The sequence below is a fragment of the Camelus ferus genome, chromosome 15 (genome assembly GCF_009834535.1).
Source record: "Camelus ferus isolate YT-003-E chromosome 15, BCGSAC_Cfer_1.0, whole genome shotgun sequence".
NCBI lineage: Eukaryota > Metazoa > Chordata > Mammalia > Artiodactyla > Camelidae > Camelus > Camelus ferus.
In genome coordinates this window covers 51,913,740-51,934,888 of record NC_045710.1, presented here as the reverse complement: position 1 = coordinate 51,934,888, position 21,149 = coordinate 51,913,740, and the positions used below count along the sequence as shown (strand labels likewise).

Below are 21,149 nucleotides of genomic sequence, written 5' to 3'. Positions count from 1 at the left end.
ACGTATATCCCATGTGTGCACATGCCATACACATCGATGCACACTTGCACGTACATATCACACATGCACACATATCATGTGAGGCACACATCACACACGGGCTGACACATTCAGACACACGTGTACACACAGATCACACAGCCACACCCACAACCTCGCATCCAATTCAAGCAGCGCCAAAGCCAGGTGGAGGGGGCTTCCGAAAATGAGAGTTCCTCCCAGCTCTAGAAATCCCCAAGGCTCTGTGCACATGTAGCCTTGTCTCCATCTCTTCCACTCCCTGCCCAGGCTCAGGCATCTCAGAAAACCCTTCTCAACACTCAGGGCCAACCACAGAGACAGGGCTCTGGAAAAAATCCTCACGCATGGAGGGCAGGCCCAGGGCAAGGGCCATAGGATGGATTCTGTGAGCTCATCCCCGGCAACCGTCACCAGAGTTCTCCGCGAGGCCGGTGGCGTCGGGAGGGGGTGACTGGGTGGGAGCTGGCGGTGGTGGCGGCGGCAGTGAGGGGTGTGGGGCAAGGAGAGGGAGGCTGGATGGAACACGCTATAATAGCAGCTTTGTACTCTGCTGCCCAGCTCCCTGGGAAAGCCAGGAAGATTATGAAACCCGGTGTCTTTGGGAATGCCAGGATATTAGCTGGAAAAAGAATAATACGAAAATAAAATAATGCTCGGGATGGAGACAGCAGACGATTAGCAGACAGAGCCAGGGCCTCCCGCTCCTCTGAGGGAGCCAGGCTTGGCCCCAGCAGAAGGTTTCAGGGAAAGGCTGCCCGTGCTAATGAGCAGACAGGGCCTGCCTTCCAGCAAGACGTCTTCAAGGAGAGGAGCTGGCAAGTGAGGCCCGGCTTGCTAGTGGACGCGTGGGCCAGGGGAGGGGTGGTGGGAGGCGAGGGAGCGCCACAGGCCTGATCCTTGAGCCCAGACGTCCAGAAATGTCAGATTACCAGGAAGGCCACCTGGCCACCACCCACAGTCCTGCACTCCTCCAAGCTCTGCCTCCCCAGGTCCTCCTCCAAGGAGCCTCCATCCTCAGGCACTGTCACTCTGCAGTGACTCTTCTTCTGCCCTCCAACACTCCAAAGATGCAGATTCTGTTGGGTTTATTTGCATTTACATGTGAATATCCCTCTTCCTAATGAGACAGGAGCTCCCTGTGAGCCAGGCCTCCACCATCAGATCGAGGATCATTAGAAGAAAAGACCACTTTTGCCCCATCACGGAGCAGGGAGAACCTGTCCTCTTTCCCTGCCTCCCTCCCTAGGACCCTGGCCAAATACCTTCAGCCAGGAATAGACACCCTGCCACCCTCAGAAAAGCATCCAGGTAGAGGGCCGATGTGACTGCCTCCCTCATCTTCACAAGGTCCTATGCACCTGACATCCTCCTCGCTCCCCGAAGATGATCCTTGGACCAGCGGCATGGGCATCATGGGAGGCTTGCTAGACATGGAGACCCTCAGGCCCCACCCAGACACCAAATCAAGAGTGTGCGTTTTAACAAGATCCCCAGATGGGCCCTACATGCATTAAGGCTGAGAAGCACCTCTTACATGTGTCACGTCCTTAATCCTTACAAGGACCCTAGGATGTGATGAATTCCGTAAGTTAGGTAACAGTCACTAAGTAACGGCTGAAGCAGAGGAAGCAGAGGAAGCAGAATTCAAACCAAACCTGAGCAATTCAGAAGCCTCACCAGCCCCACCACAGTCTTGCCAAGTAAATCAGCAGGCATTAGGGACCAGCGGGCAAAGGCCAGTACCTGGAATAGTAGATCGGTCTTGGCACCCAGAAAACCCAACCATCTGCCCCCATGATGCAGGGGGGACTCCAGCCCCAGTGCGTTGCTGGAGCATCAGTCCCTCCTGGGACAAGGGATGTCCTCGGTCCTGGCAGGAAGCACGGAAAGGTGACCACGGAAGGGGTGTGCATGGGTGTGTGTGTGCGTGCGTGCGCACATGTACACATGCATGAGTATGCTGATGGGGGCTCCTTCACTCAAGTACAGAGCGGTCCAGACAGCTCCCGTCCAAATGCCGGGCACACCTAAGACTGTGTCCCCCAACTCCGGGTTTGTGGGATCCAGCCACCCCAACCAGTCTGCCTCTGGTTCCCTGTGTCAGCAGAGCTCCCCAGGGACTCAGAGGGCCCCAGGGAGTTGATTGCTTCCCCCAATTACAAGTGAGTCACATCTATCACAATCAGCCACCTTCCCGGGGCTGCTCACTTGACATTCATCCCAGCGCTCCCTCATAACATTTTCTCCCACACCAAGAGTAAACGGATTGGTTTCTCTGTTCTGGGAAATGCCCCTCTTCATTCTCCCAGTCACCGAGCCATGAAGGCTTGGCAGCGGGTCCCCCAGCCCTGCTCGTCCTCTTCCCCTAGATCCTGGCCAGCCCCGGAGCCATCCACGCTTCCTTCCACGGGTCTCCCGGCACCTCTGGCCTCACGCCCTCTCTCCTCCCAGCCCCTCACCTCGCAACTGACGCTCAGCCCCCACGCCCGCCCCCCACCCTGGGCCGCCTGGCAGGCAGCCGCCAAATCCATCTTTCTCACACAGCACTTCACTGTGTGTGTCACACTTGCCAGGGCCAACCGTGAACTCATCGCAGCCCCAGGCCCACCCCGCCCCGTGGCCTGGCCATAGGAGCAGCACTACTGTCCACCAGAGGAGCCTCTGAGGCCCGTTTGACCCTTCCCTCCCCAAGCCCTGATACTCCACCTCCCCCAGCTCCAGTCCCATGGCTCCTACCCCAGATGGCCACCTCATCCCAGGTCTCTACCCAAGACTCCCAGTGGTCTCCCTTTGGAAGGCTCTCTCTCCCCAACCATCTTCCACAGACACTTACTTAATGGCCCCAAGACCCAGCTCTGACCAGAGCCTCCTCCTCCGCTCAACAACCCACACTTGCTCCCTACTGTTCATTCAAGGGTCCCGTGGTTGTCATCTGTAGCTCTGCCCAGCACTGTTGTGGGTTTTTTTTTTTTTTTTTTTCCTTTCCAGATACTCTTCTTCCCAACGTAGTGGGGCTGTCAACCACAGAAAAGGGGCATGACTCAGGACAGTCCCTCAGAACATTCTGTTCCTCACCCTCGGGCTCAGGGGCTGGAGGTGGGGGGTGTGCACCGCGCCAAACAGAGCCAGCCCGTCACACACAAGACTGTACCGGCGTCGCCAAGAAGGCGCGTTCTCCCCTCCCGGGTCTCCAGCTGTGAGGGAAGCGGGCGATGCCCGCTGGGCTGCGCTGTTTTACGGAGCAGGGCTTTGCTGGTTGTAAAAATGGTGTCAGCCTTCTGTCACGGGCATCATCTTTGCCACCAATGGAGCAAGCTGGTGTGAGAACGGGACCAAGCCAGAGGAGTGGGTCTGAAACACCGTGTCCCAGGGACACCGTGTGAGCCCCTATTCCCGCCAGGCCTAATGCCTGGTTTCCCTCTTGGTGAATCAGAGTCCCGGCAATCTGAGCCCTTAGGCTCTTTTTCTCTCTTCGGCCCACTTGAGTTGAGTTTCTGTCTGGCTCCCGAGGGGGCAGGCACCCTCAGACCTGGCCCTGCCTCGGAGGTCTGCCCAGGTCTTTGCTCCCCACCCCTCGGCTGGAGCCACACATCCTCCCCGCAGCGCTGCCCTGTGCACAAGCCAGGCCCTTTCTGATGAGACAAAGGGAGCCCTGCCTTCCAAGACTCCCTGGCTGCAGCTGGTCCAGCCTGGGGGGCAGTTCCATCCAGCTCAGGGGCCCAAGGAGCCAGAGTTCTGCGGTCTCCTTTCAGCCTCCCCACCACTTGGCCTCAGACCCGGGTAGGGGGGCTCCCTCCAGAGCCTCTGACATCACCTGGCCCCTAGAGGGTTTCCTCTCCCAAACTGTCACCCCTGGGCCTGGCCCACCATCAAGGCCTGAGAGTGATGGGACCTCCAGGCCCTGCCCGCTCGCCTCCCCGGGCACTGCCGGCCTCAGCTCCCTTTTCTGTAGCCATCCCATCGGATCACGCACCTGCCCTACTGTACTCCCCAGCCGAGGGCTAAGGCCGACTGCCCCTCAACCAGACCAGAAACCCTCTCACACACACACACCTGGCTCACATAGACACACTCAGATTCTACCAGGCAGTGAAGTTGGTGGGACCTGCTCCCCTGGGTCACGGCTCAAAGTCCCCCGACAAGGGGGCAGGGAGTCCTGGCTGGATTTCAGAGGTATCCCCTCCTGGGAACTGACTCCCAACTCTAGGAGTCCCCAGACCAACAGAATGGGGACAGGCTGCCTCCTGGCCCTGACTGCCCCTGTGCAGACTGTCCAGGAAGGGCCTGCTCATCTCTTGGGGAACACGTCATCCAGACCCTGGGGAACCCCAAGCTGACCCCCATTCCACTGGCTCCGGGAAGTACACTCAGGCAGGACAGCCCACCTGGAGCTCGGTCTCCGAGGCACCTCTCTCCCCAAAATTCCCAAGGATGCCCATGAGAGACCCTCCGTCTCAGGAGGACTCCTGTCCAACCAAAGACATTGGGAGTCACTAGGCCCCTCTGGCGACTACCTTGGGCTAGGCCAAAGTCCTCCTGGCCCACTCCCAGGCCAAACAGCCTCTTCAAGAGGAGCCATGTCCCTTGGCTCCAATCACAAATCAGGCCATCCGAGGGCCGGAGCCCTCTCCCCTGCTCCCATCTTGATTACCAAAGAAGCAGCGGGTCTCCCAGTGCCAAGAAACAAGCTATTTTATTTTAGAAGGACACCTAGACTGATGTCCACTATCCCCACATGAACCCTAGAGGAACGGAAGCCTAAGTCCTGTCCTGAGGGCCCCTGCCCCCTCCCCTGCATCAACCCCCAACAGCCCTGGGAAACCAAGCCGCACCCCACCAACTCAAGACGGGCACAGTCACATACCAGGGCCCCCTCAAGGGCAAACACAGCTGCAGGCCCGGTCTTCTCCAGTGGCTCCATGCGGCGGCGCCAGCGGCGGCGGCGGAAGGCATCTGTCTTGCGATACTCCAGGTGGAACTTCCAGCCAAAGAGCGAGGCGTACTCCCAGCCCTCGCCCTCCGCCTCCGCCTGCCTGTGCTGCATCGGAAAACAGGGCAGACTGAAAAGCCGCTTGGCAGGTTGGCAGGGAGCCCTGGGTTGAGCTCCAGCTGTGCCCTTCCTGCTCCTACCCATCCTAGCCATCACCCTCCAGATGGGAAAACCCGGGAGGGCCACCTGGAGGAGAGGGGCTCTGAGCAGCTTCTGCAGCAACAAGAGCCCCAGGTCAGGAAATCAGGAGGAGAAGAGGCTCCCTGGGATGTGAGGAGATTCAAGGAGCCAGAAAGGGAAGGTAGACTGAGGAGTGATGAAAAACACTGGGCTTTTGGTTTGTTTGTTTATTTGGATTATGGGTGGATTTCGTGAATCCAAGGTTTTCTTGTCACTTCCTTTTTCATCTTCATATCCTGACTTTTAAAAATGGAAGCAGGCAAATCAGAGGCAAAATGAAGAGCCCATTCCCCAGCCCCAGGCTGTTTCTCCATAAGGCTAGGCCTGTGTCCGCTGTGGAGCGACCCCCACGCTTTTCCCAGGGACACTTTCCGCACCTGCGAGGAGCCCTGGAAGCCGCCTCCTACCCATCTCGTGACCTGAAACGACCCTCGGGTGCCCCCTCATGCCAGGCCATGAGCTCAGTGACAGTGCTAGTCCCAGAGGCCGGCTGCAGCCCTCTCCAGGAGTGACGCCTCTGTCCCCTGGGTGCCCTTACAGGGAGAGTGGAGTCTGTCTGGTTCATGACACCAGAAACAGCTCGTTGCCCAAAAGCCTTGCCTCTCCTGGGACCCAGCAACATTCCTCCCTAGTTTCTCTGTGCCCAAAGGGAGAGAAAGGGTATGGGCGTACTTGGCCTGCGAAAGGCAGTTCCTGGACTTGGGGAGCCCTAGTTCTTGAGCCGAAATTCCAGTGTGTGCTTGGGCAGGAAGGACACAGGCCAGGAGGGTTGTGGGGAGGCGGGCCCTCATGCTGTGCAGGACGCTGGCACCTGCGTGCCCCCAGGAGCAGGTGCACACACCGTTCACACATGCTCACTCTGAGCCTGTCTGTGTCCCGAGGGCACCTGGGCATGGCTGTGGGCATGTGTGCTCCCACTGTGTACACGTCCTCTGGTACACGCCCACCTTGGCCCCTTGACCAGCTGCCCACTCACACCCAGCAGCCCCCTTCTCCAAAGAATTGCCCTTGCTGGATGCAGCAGGCTCCCTGGGGAGGGTATGTGCCCAGCCCACCCCCTGCACCTCCCAGCCAATGACTGATGGCTAAGGCGGTACAAACCCCAGCCCCACTGTGTCCAGGTGAGGATGATCCTGTGGTGCTCCAAGTCTGAGCCTTCTCCCAAGTCACAGCTCAAGCCAAAGCTGACTACCTGAGACCACATCCTTGTTCCTGGCACTCCTGAGAGCACTGTCTCAATAAACCTCATACGGCCAAATCCTTGTCTCAGACTCTGTCCCCAGGATACCCAGCCAACAATACATTCTAGGTATGCCTTTCTACCTTCCAGGTCTGTGCATGAATTCCAAGTGAGGTCCCTTGCAGGGTCATGGGCACCTGGCTGTTTTCTGTCAATGAGCATCTCTGCCAGTGCTGGGTGTGATCTGTGAGCATCTGTGCTTCTGCTGGCTGTGAGCTATGCGTGTGCTAGGTGTGATCTGTGAGCATCTCACGTGAGCCTGTGCCTTGTACATGTCCCCTACACATCTGCCTGTATCTGCGCCCTGCTGGCCTCCCCTCCCCAGGGCCTCACCCCCTTACCCCTGCCCCCCACCCACTGCACTCACCCTCTTCAGTGCCTCCATCTGGCTGAGGTCCCTCCTGCGCAGACGGACCCAGCGGCGCCGACGGTGTGTGTAGTACATCTTCTCGGCGGGGACCCAGTGCCTCGGCTTCCGGTCCGGGGGGATGGTGATGCTGTACTCCCAGCCTGGGGGAGGGGCACCCATCACTCACGGCCTGGCCATTCCTGGTCTCTTCACGTGGGGGAATGTTCACAGACTTCCAAACGGCCACTGACTCCCAATTTGTAGTCTGGAATGAGGGCTCACCTAGGAAGTCCCCCACCTGAAGCAGCCCAGTAAAGGCCAGTACCCCAGGCCCAGGGGCCCTGCACTCAGCTGGCCCCACCAGCCCATCTCTCGAGCTCCCCGGGGTGCTCACTGGGCTCCACATGCTGCCCACCTTGTTCATCAACGGCCCGATTGAGGTCCGTGGACCACTCTTCATCTTCCCACTTCCAGCCCAGTGGGCACTCGATGTCATCTTTGGGGAGCACCTTCTCCCCGTTCTAGGGCAACGCAGGCCAAACAAGGATGAGAAGAGACAGGCGTGATCAGGGAAGCTGAAAAGATGCAACTTGACAACGTACGTTCTCAAAACCCCAGATGTGACTCAGGGTCAGTGTCCGACCTGTGCCGGACTTCACGCCATCCCTCTGGAAACCAGAGCATGGGGGCTGGGGACGTTGGAGCAGGGAAGAAAATTCTTCTTCTCTCAGTCACAGGCCCACCTGGCCCCGACCATCCCCTTACCACGTCCGTGTAGTTGTCGCTCATGTAGATCCACTGGCCTCCAGGGAGCCGCGTCTGGTTCTCAAACACCTCCTCCACGAAGCTCAGGTGGCCCGCGTCGGTGTCATGAAGCAGGCTGCGGGTGGGGCTGGGTCAGAGCCTCTGCCACAGAGACACCCCCACCCATCCACGACCCCCTTCAGAGCACCCCTGGGGCCTGGGCCGACCCTCCTGCGTCAGTATCATCCCAACAATAAGAGAGTTGGGGGAGAGAGAGGACAGGCAGAGAGCCAAGGGGACCCAGGGAGACCCTTGCAGACAGAAGAGAATGTCACCATCAAGATAAAGGAAGAGAAAGAGTGGCCAGCTGAAGACGCCAAAAACCCGGTGGGGAGTTGAAGATCAATAGATAGCGCAGAAACGTAAAATGTTATCAAGCTATGTACTTAAGATTGGAGTATGTGACTATGATATATGTTATTCTTCAATGCTCAAAAAGTTTGGAAAAAAAAAAAAACAACTGTTGAGAATCAAACAAACTGGACGAGAGAGAGGAGAAAAAGGTGGCGCTGGTGCTGAGATGGAGAAGGACAGGTTGCTCTGAGAGGCACTGAGAGAGAGGACCTCAGACACAGAGAGAGGGGTTCATATGCGGAGGAGGAAATGGGCTTTCTGAGGGGTCTTGGAGGAAAAGAACATAAATGATAAGTGCAAAGTCCAGTGGAGGCCAGCTTTGGTTTAATCGTAAAGGACTTTCCGATCATTAGCACCCCTCCGGGAGAGAATGCTACCTCGTGAGCCCCCAGTCCCGGGAGAGTTCAAGTGGAAGTCACCGTGACCAGTACAGGGGTGGTGGGAGTAGACAGAGGAATGAGTAGGGCCCAGGCCTTTCAGAGAAAGGGCTGGGGCAGACGGGGTCCCCAAGCCCACCCCGCCCATGACTCACGTCTTCTCTGGACACACGAACCAGTCTCCAGCCCAGGTCCAGCCGGCCGAGGGGCGGAAGCTGTCCTTGGGGAGCTTGATCTTGCCCGTGACATCAGAAAACTTGGGGTAGGTGAGTCCCGTTGTACCCCAGTTCCCGACCAGGGCCAGCTTGGTCTGGTTCTCATACTGGAGAGTGAGCAAAAGAGAAGTGAGTGGGGCCGTGGTAGCTTGGGGGCTGGGAGTGGGGAGGGCAGGCAGTTGGGCACTCACGGTTTCAGCAAAGACGGAGAGCTTGCCCTCAGCAAACTGGTTGAACTCCTTTTCATCCACAGAGAGCCCAAACCAGAGCCTGACCCGAATCTGTACTGGCATCCGGGCTCCGGGCATCCCCTCCATCGGATACTGGGTACCAGAGAAGGAGAGAAACCCACAGTCCCCTTCAGGGTCAGGATGTCTCAACTTGGAGGGGGGTCTCCAGGCCTGGGCATACTAGCTGACACCCCATCAGGTGTGTGCCCTTTTTGGGGGGCTTAGAATTTCATGGAAGAGGGGTATACGGTTAAGAAACCTGCCAAAATTCCTTCCCATCAAAGCTGACTGAATCATCACCCACTAGGTGCCCCCTGCAGACACATGTCTAGACCAGGACCCCCATTCTCCCCTCTCCCAACACATCATCTCTGTTCTCTTCTAGAACAGCACTTCCCAGTGGAACTTTCTGCTGCAATGGCGACGGTTTACATCTGCACAGTCCAAGGTACTAGCCCCACGTGGCAACTGAGTACTTAGAATGTAACTGGTGTGACTGAGAAACCAAAGTTTTCATTTTATTTAATCTTAATTCATTTAAATTTAAATAGCCACATCCATACTGGACAGTGCAGCTCTAGAACATGTCTCTAAAAGAGATAAAAAGGTCCAAAAGGGAAAGAGGTTAAAGCCTTCCACTTCACTTTCGGTTTTTTGTTTTGGGGTTTTTTTGTCTTTTTCAGCTGGATGTTAGGGTATCATCTGATATCCCTTCCCTTTCAAGTGTTTATCAGCATGTTAACCACTATTCACTGGTCTTTAACTGCTTTTTATCTTGAACCTTTCAGAAGCTCTGCCAAAACGGAATAACCACAACATCCCAACATAAAAAATGTATTCACCACAACTGCTTCACCATTTGCTTGAAATCAAGGGTCAGATATGGCCTGAGGAACAGAAGTTCCTCACTTGTGGAATAACAACACACGGTCCCTTAGTGGAAGTAACACATTAAGCACCCAGGCTTCAGGTGCTCGCGTGAACTTGGAGGAGTGTCTCCTCTGGGGCAGGGAGCTGAGAGAGATGAGACAGTCATTTTGGTGAGTTCCGAGGAGGAAAGGGAGGCTGAGGGAAGGGCTCTCTAACCGGTAGAGGAGGCCTGGGTCCCCAGAGGGAGAGCCCAGGCCAGGTAAGAGGATGAGGAAGGGGCGTCATGCCAAGTCATTAATAGTCTCACCCTTCACCCCACCTCTCTGCCTTTGGTTCATCCTCAGTGAAGCCTGGAGGAGCCCCTGACCTGAAGTGTCACCCCTCGGAAACCTCCCCATGACTGTTCACTTCAGCCGTCCTCTCCCCTGGGGCGGTTAGCAGCCTTTTCCCCTCCAAACCACCAGCCCCAGGGAGATGGCAGGAATGCCTGACCCCCCCTTCCCCCTCCACCCCCAGTCTCTCCCCTGCCCTCCCCCAGACGGGGCCAGGCTGCCGGACCCAAAATAGCAACAGCAAATAAAGAAATGTCTAGTTTGGGGCTCCTCTCCCTCTCTGCTGGTGCTCATTTTTTCCAACTTTGGTTTAAGTTAAGAAACACCAATGTTTTCTTGGTCTCTGCTTGCTGCCAACATTTTTGTAGAGCTTGCTCCGGAGCTACTGGTGGGGCTCATAAACTAACTCAGTGGGGAAGACTTCGAGAAACAATTCTATATCTTTTTTTTTTCCGCTTGAGATCAGGGAAGTTTTTCAGTTTGCATTTCCCCAAGGCTGCAGGGCCAAAAGGTCAGAGCCCGATGCTCACCCTGTTCACCGGGTCTGCCAGGCGCACTCCTGCAGCCCCACCTCCACCGCAGCCTGACAGCCCTCCCTGGTTAGCCCCATTCAGATGTGGCCACTCCTCCACTTCCTCTCCCTCTGCCCTACCAGGCGAGGAGCTGGCTTAGGAGGGAGGAAAGCAGAATGCTAGGAGGTTAGGTTCTCACGGGGAACATGCCCCAGGTGGGAGGGGCAGCCCACTGCCTGACACCCCCACCCTCTTTCTAGACAAAGTTGGCTCTCCTCTGAAGTACCAATGACCCGCATGCAGAGATCTGTTCATCCCAGGCCTTAGGCTGGCCTCCAGTCATGGTGCTGGTGGAGCCTCCTCTCCCCAAGGGGCAAGGGAACACCCCACAGGGAAAAAGGGCAAAGAGGAGGGAAAACTAATATTCAATGATCACCCAGCTCCAGCAAGACCCATGACCTGTGTTACCTAATTCAGTCCTCAAAACCTGTGAAGGGAGCAGCCTGATCCTTACTTTATAGGTGGGAAGACAGCATTCAGAGAGGTTAGGCAATCTGCCCAAGGTCACACAGGATTCCAGCCTGCCCCGCAACCTGTCCACACATCCTGTACCATTGAAACCTGTTCTCTCTGCCCACCCCAGGGGGTAACAAGAATGACTGGTCAGTATATGAATAGATTGACCAACAGCCACTCAGAGGTTTGAGGCTAAAGTGAGTCCATGATGACTTCCTGGAAGAGGTGAGATGGGAGGAGGTCCTGGTATGGGTAGGAGGAAAGACATGGAGAGGGAAGGTGGAAGGCGAAGCAGTTTAACGATGCCAACAGAGCCGTGTGGAGTCAGCCGTACGTGGTGAGGGGCAGGCCTGCTGCCCCAGCCACTCCTCCTCTAGCAGAGCGGCCTCAGTGACAGCCCTCCAAACAGGACCCTCCCTGGGCCGGGGCAGCCACAGCTCAGGGAGGGATTTCCCTGAACTGTGTCCCAACCAGCAGGCTGCAGTACCCCCATCCAGCAGCCTGCAGTACCCCCATCCAGCAGCCTGGGCTCCACATCCCCACGTTAACCCAGAGAGGAGGACAGAGGGTCTCCAGGAACCTGCTTCACTTCCCCGCCAGCAGCCCCCAAGGCTGAGAGAAGATGGAGGGGGAGCAAGGATGGGTACTCGAGGAGAAAGGGCAGGAGAGGTGGGCGCAGGGTGATGGGGGGACAGGATTACTTGGCCCCAGTTCTCCAACGGGAGAGCCAGACACAAGCCTTCCTAAAGGGAGGAACTTGAGCCCCAGCGTGACTCCAGCTGGAGTCAAACCCCACTGGAGGGTGGAGGCAGGTCTGTGCAAGGGCTCTTAAAGGCTGGGAGTAGGGGCTTAGGCCCCCACCGGGGAGGGACCTAGCTGGAGAGGAGCACAGCCTGGAGGTTCAGCCCCTCATTCCTTCCCAGCGCCCCCCGATTCCAGCTCTCACCTGCTCACTTTCTAGACTAGGCGCTTGGGATCTAGGACTTGGTGGGGGAGAGAGGACAAGGGAAGTCATTCTATGCAAAGCCCTCAGTTCCTTCTGAGACCAGAGCCTAAAAAAACGCTGAGTCTGACAGAGAACAGGAGGGGAAACAGAAGGGGAGTGCACAGCTCTGGGGGTGAGAAGGTATGCACATGGCTTGAGGAGAAAGAACCCACTTTCAGAAATATCGTCTGCAGCTTTCCACAATTCTTGCCGCAGTAGCTGGTGCCCCGGCGGGAGAAGAGGACCTCGTGGGCGGGCACCCGCTGGTACGCCACTCGCTTATCTCCCTGCAGCATCCAAATGACGATGTCAGGCAGGCTGTTCTGGGGCTGGAGAGAAGGCGGCAGTCAGCGTAGGGACAGGGGGCCACCCAAGCCCCCATCTTCAGCCCACCGTGAGCTTGTCTCCCCCGGCCTCTCCTCCCAGTTCCCACCCTTCGTGCTGCCCACCCACAGCCGCCCCTTTGACCTCCCAGGGCTGGCTGGGCACCTCTGTTGTCAGTGGCTATGAGCCCCCAAGGACAGGGCACCAGGCTGCCCCCGGCTCACACGAGGAGCCGGCCAAGAATTCACTGAGCTGCGTTCTCATTTTCTGGGAAGAGACACTCCTGCCTGAAGCCCTGAGCTTGGGTTCTTAGATCCCCTCCCCTGGTGGGCAGACAGATGCTCCCTGGGGGTAGACATCGGAGGATTTCATTTGACCCCAGAGATGACATCACACTCAAGATGCCACCTCCCCTTCCTCACCCCTGGGAGCAGCAGCGAATCCACAGGCGGTGTGTGCCCTCCCAGAGGACACCCCCCCCCAACAGCAGGAACCCTTGAAGTCTGGCTCTTTTCTGGGCCTGGTGACACTGGGTTCTAAAAATGGTGACCAGCACAGAACAAAACTGCAGGGCCTTGAGCCCCTCGGAGCCTCCAGGCCTAAGAACTGCTCCCAGCTGCCTCACTCGGGAGAGATGGCCGGTTGGTTAAGTCCATCTGCTCCCAAGGCAGCTGAGCAGTGTGGGGCGGGCCTGGGTCTCTGAGCAGGCCTCCTGCTGAGAGCTGACTGCTGGCACCCTCCCCCTCCCTCAGCGTCTCCCAGGAGAGTCGCTTCATCGCTGGGAGGCTGGCACAGGCAAGGAAATTCAGGCTCAAAGAAGTAATAGAGAAAGGTTTCTGATTCTAAATATGCGTTCCTAACCCCGATACCAAGGGCTCTCCAAGTGCAGTCCCCAGAGCAGCAGCAGAAACACCTGGACACCTGCTGGAAATGCAGATTCTCAGGCCCTACCCCAGAGATACAGGATCAGATGGGCCTTGTACCCTGTTTTAACAAAACCTTCAGGGGATTCTGATGTACACTCAAATTTGAGAAATGCTCCTCAGTTTCCCTCATTGTCCACAGCACCCGTCTCACCTTAACCCCTCCCAGCCACGACACAACCTGTGCTGAGGGTTCCAGGGTCTGGGCCAGGATATGGAGGGCAGCCTGTGATCCACCCGAGGGGATGGTCCACAGCCCCTTTGGGGGTCAGCCTGGGGCTGAACAACACAGTGTCCCCACAGGTAACTGGCCACAGACCCGAGGCCCCGCTCAGGGATGAGCCCAGAGCTTACTCTCAGGGACCAACATTTCGGGCTGCCTTCCCCTCCTGAGCATCCCTTCCACCTCCTGGACCTCACTCTCCCCTTCAACAAGTCGCTCCTCCAGAAGCCCCTCTCAGGCCCTGCCCTTCTCTGCACACTCCTTCTGGAGAGATCCTTCCTCACCATCTCCCCCATCCCCCCCAGGGATCCCATGTGGCTCTGACCAGAGTGGACAGCAGTTGTGTCCGCCTGTGACATACGAGCAGACCTTTCTCCTCATTCTGGACAAGTCTGCGGTCTGCCTATTGCCCTGGGGAACTGGATGGGGGCATCTGCCCCAGGGGGCAGGGATGGGGGTACATACAGGTGCAGAGTGACTGCAGGTGCAGCCTCCTGAGGCCCAGGGCTGAGGGGCATCCAGGAAGGCAGGAAACACATGGCCCCGGGAGAGGCAGGTTTGAGGCCAACGGCAGACAGGTCAGTGGGGAGAAGAAGTCGGGTCCCTGGGGAAGCAGGCCCTGGCACTGGACCTGGAGCCAGGCGCCCGACATTCTGGTCCCAGCTCTGTCTCTGACATACTTTGGCAGCATTTATTAAGCACATTTCTTGAGCACATTTGGGGGCATTTATCGAGCACCTACTACATGCCAGGCTCTGTGCTGGGACCCACAATACCCAGTATCCCATTGTATCCTCTGTTCTCCTTTGGTGAATGGGGACATGGAGGCTCAGAGAGGTTAAGTCACCTGCCCAAGGTCACCCAGCAATGGAGCCAGCATAGCATCATGGTCCAGACAGTCCCCATGTCCCTCCCAGTTCTGATGCTCCTGGCAGGAAGGAAGGCACCTCATCTGCCAGGGTTAGCTACCTCATCTGCCAGGGCACGCAGACGCAGGAGCCAGTCCTCAGCCTGCTCCAGGGTGGTGGTGAGCTCACTGTGGCCAAGCTTCAGGGCCTGAGCTGCCTCAGTGATCTGGCTCAGGTGACGGGTGCGCAGCTGGTACAAGTACTGGTCCAGGTGGGTGGCGGAGGGCGTCTCTTGGACATTGCCCAGGGGCTGGCTGTGACAGAGAGACGGCATGTGAACTTTCCCAGGTCCAGGCACACACATTAATTTACACACAGTGCACAGGGCCCCACAACAGGCGTCACCCCCTCAGCCTACCTGCTGGGTGCTCCGTGTGCCCTGGGTGACTTCTCCAGCCTGATGAGAGGCACAGCCACCTCTTCCAGAAAGCCTTCCCCAATCACACTGCCCAGTGTGCCTCTCGCTCTGAAGTCCCCCAGCCCTTTATTCTGAGGCTGCCTGTCTAGAACTTATGCTCAGCCTCCAGTTGGGTGAGTTCTTTCGCATGTGTGTCCCCTCTGCCCGACTGACTGCAAGCCCCCAGAGGCCCAGTGAGTCCCTCCCTAACCCCACATCCTCGTCATAGAGTAGAGGCCGATGCGCTAAGCTGCCCTCAGCTGAAATGAATTCATTCTGTTGTAAGCACACTTTCTTCAAGAAGGAAATTTATGGACCCCTGACAAGCCACTGCAGACACTGTGGGGAGGCCGGCAGCCAGCAATACACATGTGTCGACCCAGTGCAGGCCCCACAACAGCCCTCCCAGAACCCTCTGCCTTAGGAAGCCTTTGGAGAGGAGATGGGGGGTACACACTGTCCCAGAAACACAGCCCTAGGCCCCTAAGTGGGGGGTTGGGTTTAAACTCAATCCTATTTGGAGGCAAAGAACTCTGACCCTCTCCCATCCTCTCCAAAGGTTGGGCTCCCTAAACGTCCTCCACGTGGCTCTTGCTGGGCATACCAAGCCCCAGAGAGACCGGGGTCGGTTCAGCACACACACAAGCATCGTACAGGACAGGACGGGCTGGATGGGGATGTCTGTGCTCTTCCTCACCAAGCAGGACCCCTCCAGCTTACCCCCACTGGAGGGTGCCGGGGGCCGCCCCACCCCCACCCCACCCCCACTGAGCCCTTGACTCCCAACCAGGACATCAGTCAAACCTGCTCGCCAGTTCTGCTCCCAGCACTTGCAGCCACCCCCCCACCTCACGCTCCCCTCCCCGCGGTGTCTCGACTCCCGGCTCCCGGCTGATTTATTTTTCTGCCAATTTCCCGGAGCTATGCAGAACCAATTACCGCCGGGCGCAGCGGCACCGCCGCCGCCAGATACACCACTCTGGCAGGCCCTCGGCGCACTACATTTTTCCTGTTATTTTTTTTAATTGAATTTTTAGGGTGGGGGGAGCGGTACGCAAACTCCATCTCAGGAAACTTAAGCCCCAGGGCCTGTCTCAGGTCACGTACTGCACACCCTGTGGTAATATAATATTTACTGCCCCGAGGGTGCCTCGGATGGGGCTGCCCCAGGCCAGGAGAGGGGCGGCCTCCAGCACTGGCCCACTCGAACGCGGCGGAGGGGCATGCTCGGTGGGTAAAGGGGGGCCTGGGCCAGAGTCCTGGGCTGGGCCTGCCTGGGAAGGAGGCCTGAGTGGGCCCCGAGGGTGGGGGCCGGTGGGTCTGGAGAAGGATGTGGAGAGGCAAGCCAACCGGGGTGATTTACGCTCCCAGCCTGGGTCGGGAGCTGGGAGGGACTGCCACACAGACCACCAAAGGGAGATTTTCATGGAGGCCACCAGCCCAGCCAAGACTCCCCAAGAAAAAGCCGGGACCCATAACTACCACTAACAAGATGTCTTGGCCCTTTCCTACCCCTCAAAAGCACAGAACAGGGGGCATGGAAAGAAAAGGAGACCCAGAGGAGGAAGGTGGATGACAGTATACCCCCAGGCCCAAACAGAAGCCGTGGCCCTGCCACCTGGCTGACTTGGAAATGGCAGGTGGGCCCAGGGCAGGGCTCAGCACAGGCACAAAGTCACTGCCTGCTCCTGTGATGAGTGGATGCCTTTATCAGGGACAGCAGTGGGGAGGGGCCATGTCCAGCCCAGAAGGTAACTGGCAGCTGGGTCATTCATTTCACTCCTTGTGAGCATCAGCTCTGCTGGGCCTGGCTGGGGGCTGGGTCCAGAGACGAGACACAGCCCTGCCCTTGGGGAGCCCCTGGAAGAGACAGGTAAGCTAGATAAATCCCCTCTGAGCAGCCTCAGGGTCAGGGGTACTTCCTGGAGGAAGTGGCCTCAAGCCGCACTGGCAGAGCTGGTTAGGCCAAGAAGAGCAGGAAGGGCGCCCTGGCCAAAGGGGCGGCGTGTGTACAATGCCTCAGAAGCAGGTGGGAGCACATGCAGGGCGCTGAGCCAGCCCAGAGGTTCCGAGGGGCCGGAAGGTAAGCCCACTGGGGTCCAGGAGGCAGGGAGTGGGGACAGAGGCCCATCCACCAGGACAAGAGCTGCGACTTTTCCTAAAAGCAACAGGAGCCACGGCAGGGCTCAAGCGGAGGTGGCACAGTAGTGTTAGGAAGGTCACAGAGAATGAGTTGGACGTGCTGGTGGAGATGTGCTGCTGGCAGTTGGGCCCACAGGTTGAAAGATGAGAGGTAAGGGCTGGGCTGGAAGAACAGAGTGGGCACCACTGGTGGTAGGGAGAGGGCTCCCAGGGAGATGAGGCAGGAGACGGTCAGACAAAATGAAGGACACTGATGTTGGAGCCATGGGCAGGGGCTGGCTGGAGGAACGTGGGAGCTGCTGGTGGTCAGCTATCGAGAGCTAGCTCAGGGTCCCCGCACCTGGATGCCCGTGTTGTGGCCCCAGGGCTATTGGTGGCCTTGGGTGGTGCCTGAAGGAACTGGTCCTGAAGCCTGGCGATGCATTGCCAAGAGGATGGGACCCTCCTCACAAGACCCTGACCTGGGACCAGGGTTTCCCAGGAGGCCCCCGGCCACGATCTACCCCCAGGAGGATGACTCAAGGGGACCAGTCTTTGGCAGAAGCATTTTGGTCGAGTCCTCCAAGAACAGAGCCCTTCTTGGGAACACAGCAGCAGCCCAGGACTTGGGACCCACCCATCTCAGATGTTTCAAGCACCTCCGTCCTGCCAAGGTCCACACCACGCATGGGTCACGAGCAGAGTGGGTGAACCCAGAGCCCCGGCCCGCCCTCCACACCCGAGGCTGTCGCGCGGGCAGCGGGGCACAGTCAGTCACTCTGCAGCACCCCTCCCCTCCTGCTGACAGTGCCCCCGTGTGCCCCTCTAGCCTCCCTCTGACCTCCGACCTCCAGACCGCAGATGCCCACAGGCAGCTCCCCCAGCCGTGAACTCCTCCTCCTCCCACAAGCCTGCTCTCCTCCTGCTGAGCCCTCCAGAAACTGTGCTGCTGCCCACCCGCTGCTCTGGCCAGAGCCAGGGGATCGATTCTGGGACTTCCTTGGGCCCCACACCCGCCAGCATCACGTCCTGTCCAGGACGGAGCGGCAGAGCGAGGGGTTCAGCCACTTACAAGGCGCGTGAATCTGGGCAGTTAACCTCTCCCTGCCTCAGTTTCCTCATCTACAAAATGTGCATCATTCCCCTTCTTACCTCCTAAGATTTTTATGATTAGTTAATACACATGAAATTCTCAGCACAGCACCTGGAGCAGAAAGTGCTCCTCGTGAGGCCGTTCCCACCATGATGCCTCCTCAATGGTCCAGGCCGCCCTATGCTTCTCTCGCCCCCCTCCCCGTGCCTCGGGCCATGCCCTTGTCCAGTCTCCCCTCACCACCATGCCTGGCCCAGCCCTTGCTCTGCAGCCAGAGTGAGCATCTGAACCCCTGGGGACCCCTGTGCTCCCAATGTCCCCCGGGGCTGAGCTTGCCCATGTGAATCCCGAAGGCCTGTCTCAGCTGGACTTCAGCTGCCCCAGAGGCAGCAGGCTTTGCAGGCTTCTGTGCCTTTGCCTGGCAGTCCCCTCTCCAAAGGCTGACTCCTCCTCCTCCAGAGTTCACATGGGGCATCCCCTTCTCCAGGAAGCTTCCCTGAATTAGATTGGCTTAAGCCCCTCCTGCTCTGAGCTCCCAGGGCACCTGCCTCGAGCCCCCCAACTTGCTTTCTCCTTCATTTGCTCGCTTCTGCAGTGTTACCCCAGGGAGGGCTGAGGCTGCACCCTTCTCATCATGATTTGGGCGCCTGGCACGAAGCCTACCAGGCCTCAGGGAGGTTCGGAGAAGTAGTGAATGACTGTCTGGGGGGCAGGGGCATTTCAGATAAAGACGCACTTCCCAGCTGGGGTGCAGAAGACCAGGAGGGGCACGGCCGCAGGCAGCCACAGTCTCTCATTCACAGCATGAAGGCATTTCTCATACATTCAACAGGGGCTAGGGTGGTAAGATTTAGAGTGGGGCATAGAATACACCTGCATATATTCACATTCAATCCTAGAAAAGTAGAAAGACTGCCTTTTATTATGAAATCCATTTAACAGCAGGAAAAACTGAGATCCAGAGAAGTGAAGCTGCCGAAAGCCACAAAGCTAGTCAATGGGATGACAATCAAAGTCTTCTGACATTTCTTATCCTTAATAATAATTAAGGAGAAGTTACTTCCTGAGGACTGGGCAGTTTGCTTGTGTGATATTATGAAGCAGTTACTCCTGCCATAATGTTGAAGATGAGGAAACCAAGGTTCTGAGCAGGTGGGTGGGGAGCGAGGGACACCCAGCCATGGAGATGTTGAGATGCTCCCCCTTCCGCCGGGGCCCTGGTTCCCCTGTTCTCCTTCACCCCAAGGGCCCCCCTTTTCCTGAAGTCGACAATCAGCCGTGTCAAGAGAAGGCTAAACAGAAACCGTGCTCCCCGACATGGCCTTGGGGTAAGGAGGGGCGCCATCACCCCCACCAGCCAGCTCCTCCTGGAGATTCCATCAGGGAAATAAGAGGTCGGGGATCAGAGACACAATGCTCCCCATTCAGGTGAGCCGGGCCGCCCCAGGCCCGCAGCTGCCGCGCTGCAGGGAGATTTATGACCTGCTCTAAATGTCACCTTTTCAACTCCCCGCGCTGGCTCCACCACCTTTGGACTCAGCACGGGCTGGACTGCTGGCCAAGCGTGGCTGGGGAGACGTGCCGTCGCTCACTGCCACACACGAACACTCCCAGGGAAAGGGCCCGGCTGAGCCAGGAGGGGAGGGCGCGCGGGTGCCAGGCACCCCCTACCTGCAGTCTGCGATGAGCTCATCCATCAGCTGAGCCACCAGGGAGTCCACGTCCTCGCTGGAGCACTGTGCCTTCAGGGCCAAGTGGACTTGCTCCAGGCCAGCTTCCTGTGGAACAGGCAGGCAGCGGTCGGGTCACCGCAGAGCGGACCCCTAACCCCCAGGCCCCGTCACCACGGCCCAGTCCCTGAACCAAAAGGAGAGAACAATTAGAGCAAAGAAGGCAGAGGCCAGAGGCCCCAAACCAGCGTCTGTCCAGAGCGCCCCACACCAAGCAGACCCAAATTCCCAAGCCTGGAACTCCCACCCCTCGCGTGTGCAGGCTGCGAGACAACTCCATTGCATTCCACGCTCCACCAGCCCCCGTCAAGCCAGGTCTGACGTCTCACAGGTAAGTGACCTCGGAGCTCCCCCACCCCAGGCTCTTTCCTTTCCAGCCCTACCACCCAAGCAGGCTTGAATCACAGCCTCCTTCCCTCAGGAGTTCAGACGACCTGTGATATCAGGGTGGTCCCTCTCTAAACTCCTAGGGCCATGTGGTTCCCCAGTTTTCTCTGGTTTGTTCTCTGGAACTCGCCTCCATGGGCCTCAGGCCTGAGCAGGGGGGCGAGATATCTCACAGAACAGCCCTCAGGCCAAGGACTTGCCCCTCAGTCCCCTCTCTCTTCTCCCCACCTCAGCATTCCCAATTGCGAGCCGTGTGCTCCACGCTGGGGCCCCCAAGCTGGAGGCAGACAGGCCCTGGAAAGAACGCCCAGCCCCTGCCCTCAGGGAACAGCTTGGGAGAGAATGGCTGGTCCGGAAGATGCTGCATTTGCACAGCATCAACCCCAAGTTCTCCCAAACCTGGGTGTTGGCCAGTCCCCTCCCTCCCAGACAGCTGCCGGTCTTGGGGAAGGCACAGGCTTCCACAGCCCCCACTCGGCCCTGCATCCCCTCCCAGCCACTCTAATGTTCCCATCCCCACTTTCCCTTCCCACTCTCCCTCCTCGCTGTGCTCACCTCCTCACCACCACCACAGACACGCCCAAGCCTCTCCAACCCCCCTCCCACCACCCTGCTGCCCCGCACGCACCCCCGACAGCACGGCCACACCTGCCTCCCCCATGCTTCCAGGGACCACGCATCTCGTGGGCGCACCTCCACCCCGAGCCTCACAGAAACAGCCAGGGGCCACCGCCAGGATCATCAGCGGCCTGCCCTTGGCCTCCACATCTCTGCCCACTTTGATTCTCCTCTGGTCTCTGGCCAAGCGCCAGGCCCGCAACTCCCAGCCTCCACCAGAAACCCCGGGTCATGTCCTCATCAGGACTCATCGCCTGACCTCGGGGCCCCTGCTCCTCTCCCCAGCTTCCCAATTCCCCAGCCACCGGAGCCCCTGCTCACGGCCCTTCCTCCTCCCCAACCCAACAGGCCACCAAGTCCTTAGATCTCAATCCTGTATTCTTCCCCCTGATGTCAGCGCCCTCCCAGAGCCACGCCATGCCCCACTGGACCCCTACAACGGCATCCTAA

The 21,149-nt window shown here is 58.2% G+C and overlaps 1 protein-coding gene across 25 annotated transcripts in view; it reads right to left on the bottom strand.

Annotated features, from left to right (window-relative positions):
• Positions 1-21,149, bottom strand: part of DYSF (dysferlin) — a 201,759-nt gene that overhangs the window by 91,099 nt on the left and 89,511 nt on the right. For all 25 annotated transcript variants that reach the window (XM_032497799.1, XM_032497803.1, XM_032497805.1 and 22 more), the window contains 9 exons: positions 19,636-19,742; positions 14,415-14,607; positions 12,149-12,304; positions 8,722-8,853; positions 8,471-8,637; positions 7,546-7,660; positions 7,196-7,301; positions 6,799-6,941; positions 4,886-5,059 (listed from right to left, as the gene is read on the bottom strand). In XM_032497799.1, the coding sequence (XP_032353690.1) occupies positions 4,886-5,059; positions 6,799-6,941; positions 7,196-7,301; positions 7,546-7,660; positions 8,471-8,637; positions 8,722-8,853; positions 12,149-12,304; positions 14,415-14,607; positions 19,636-19,742 (1,293 nt within the window). The remainder of the gene's footprint in view (positions 1-4,885; positions 5,060-6,798; positions 6,942-7,195; positions 7,302-7,545; positions 7,661-8,470; positions 8,638-8,721; positions 8,854-12,148; positions 12,305-14,414; positions 14,608-19,635; positions 19,743-21,149) is intronic.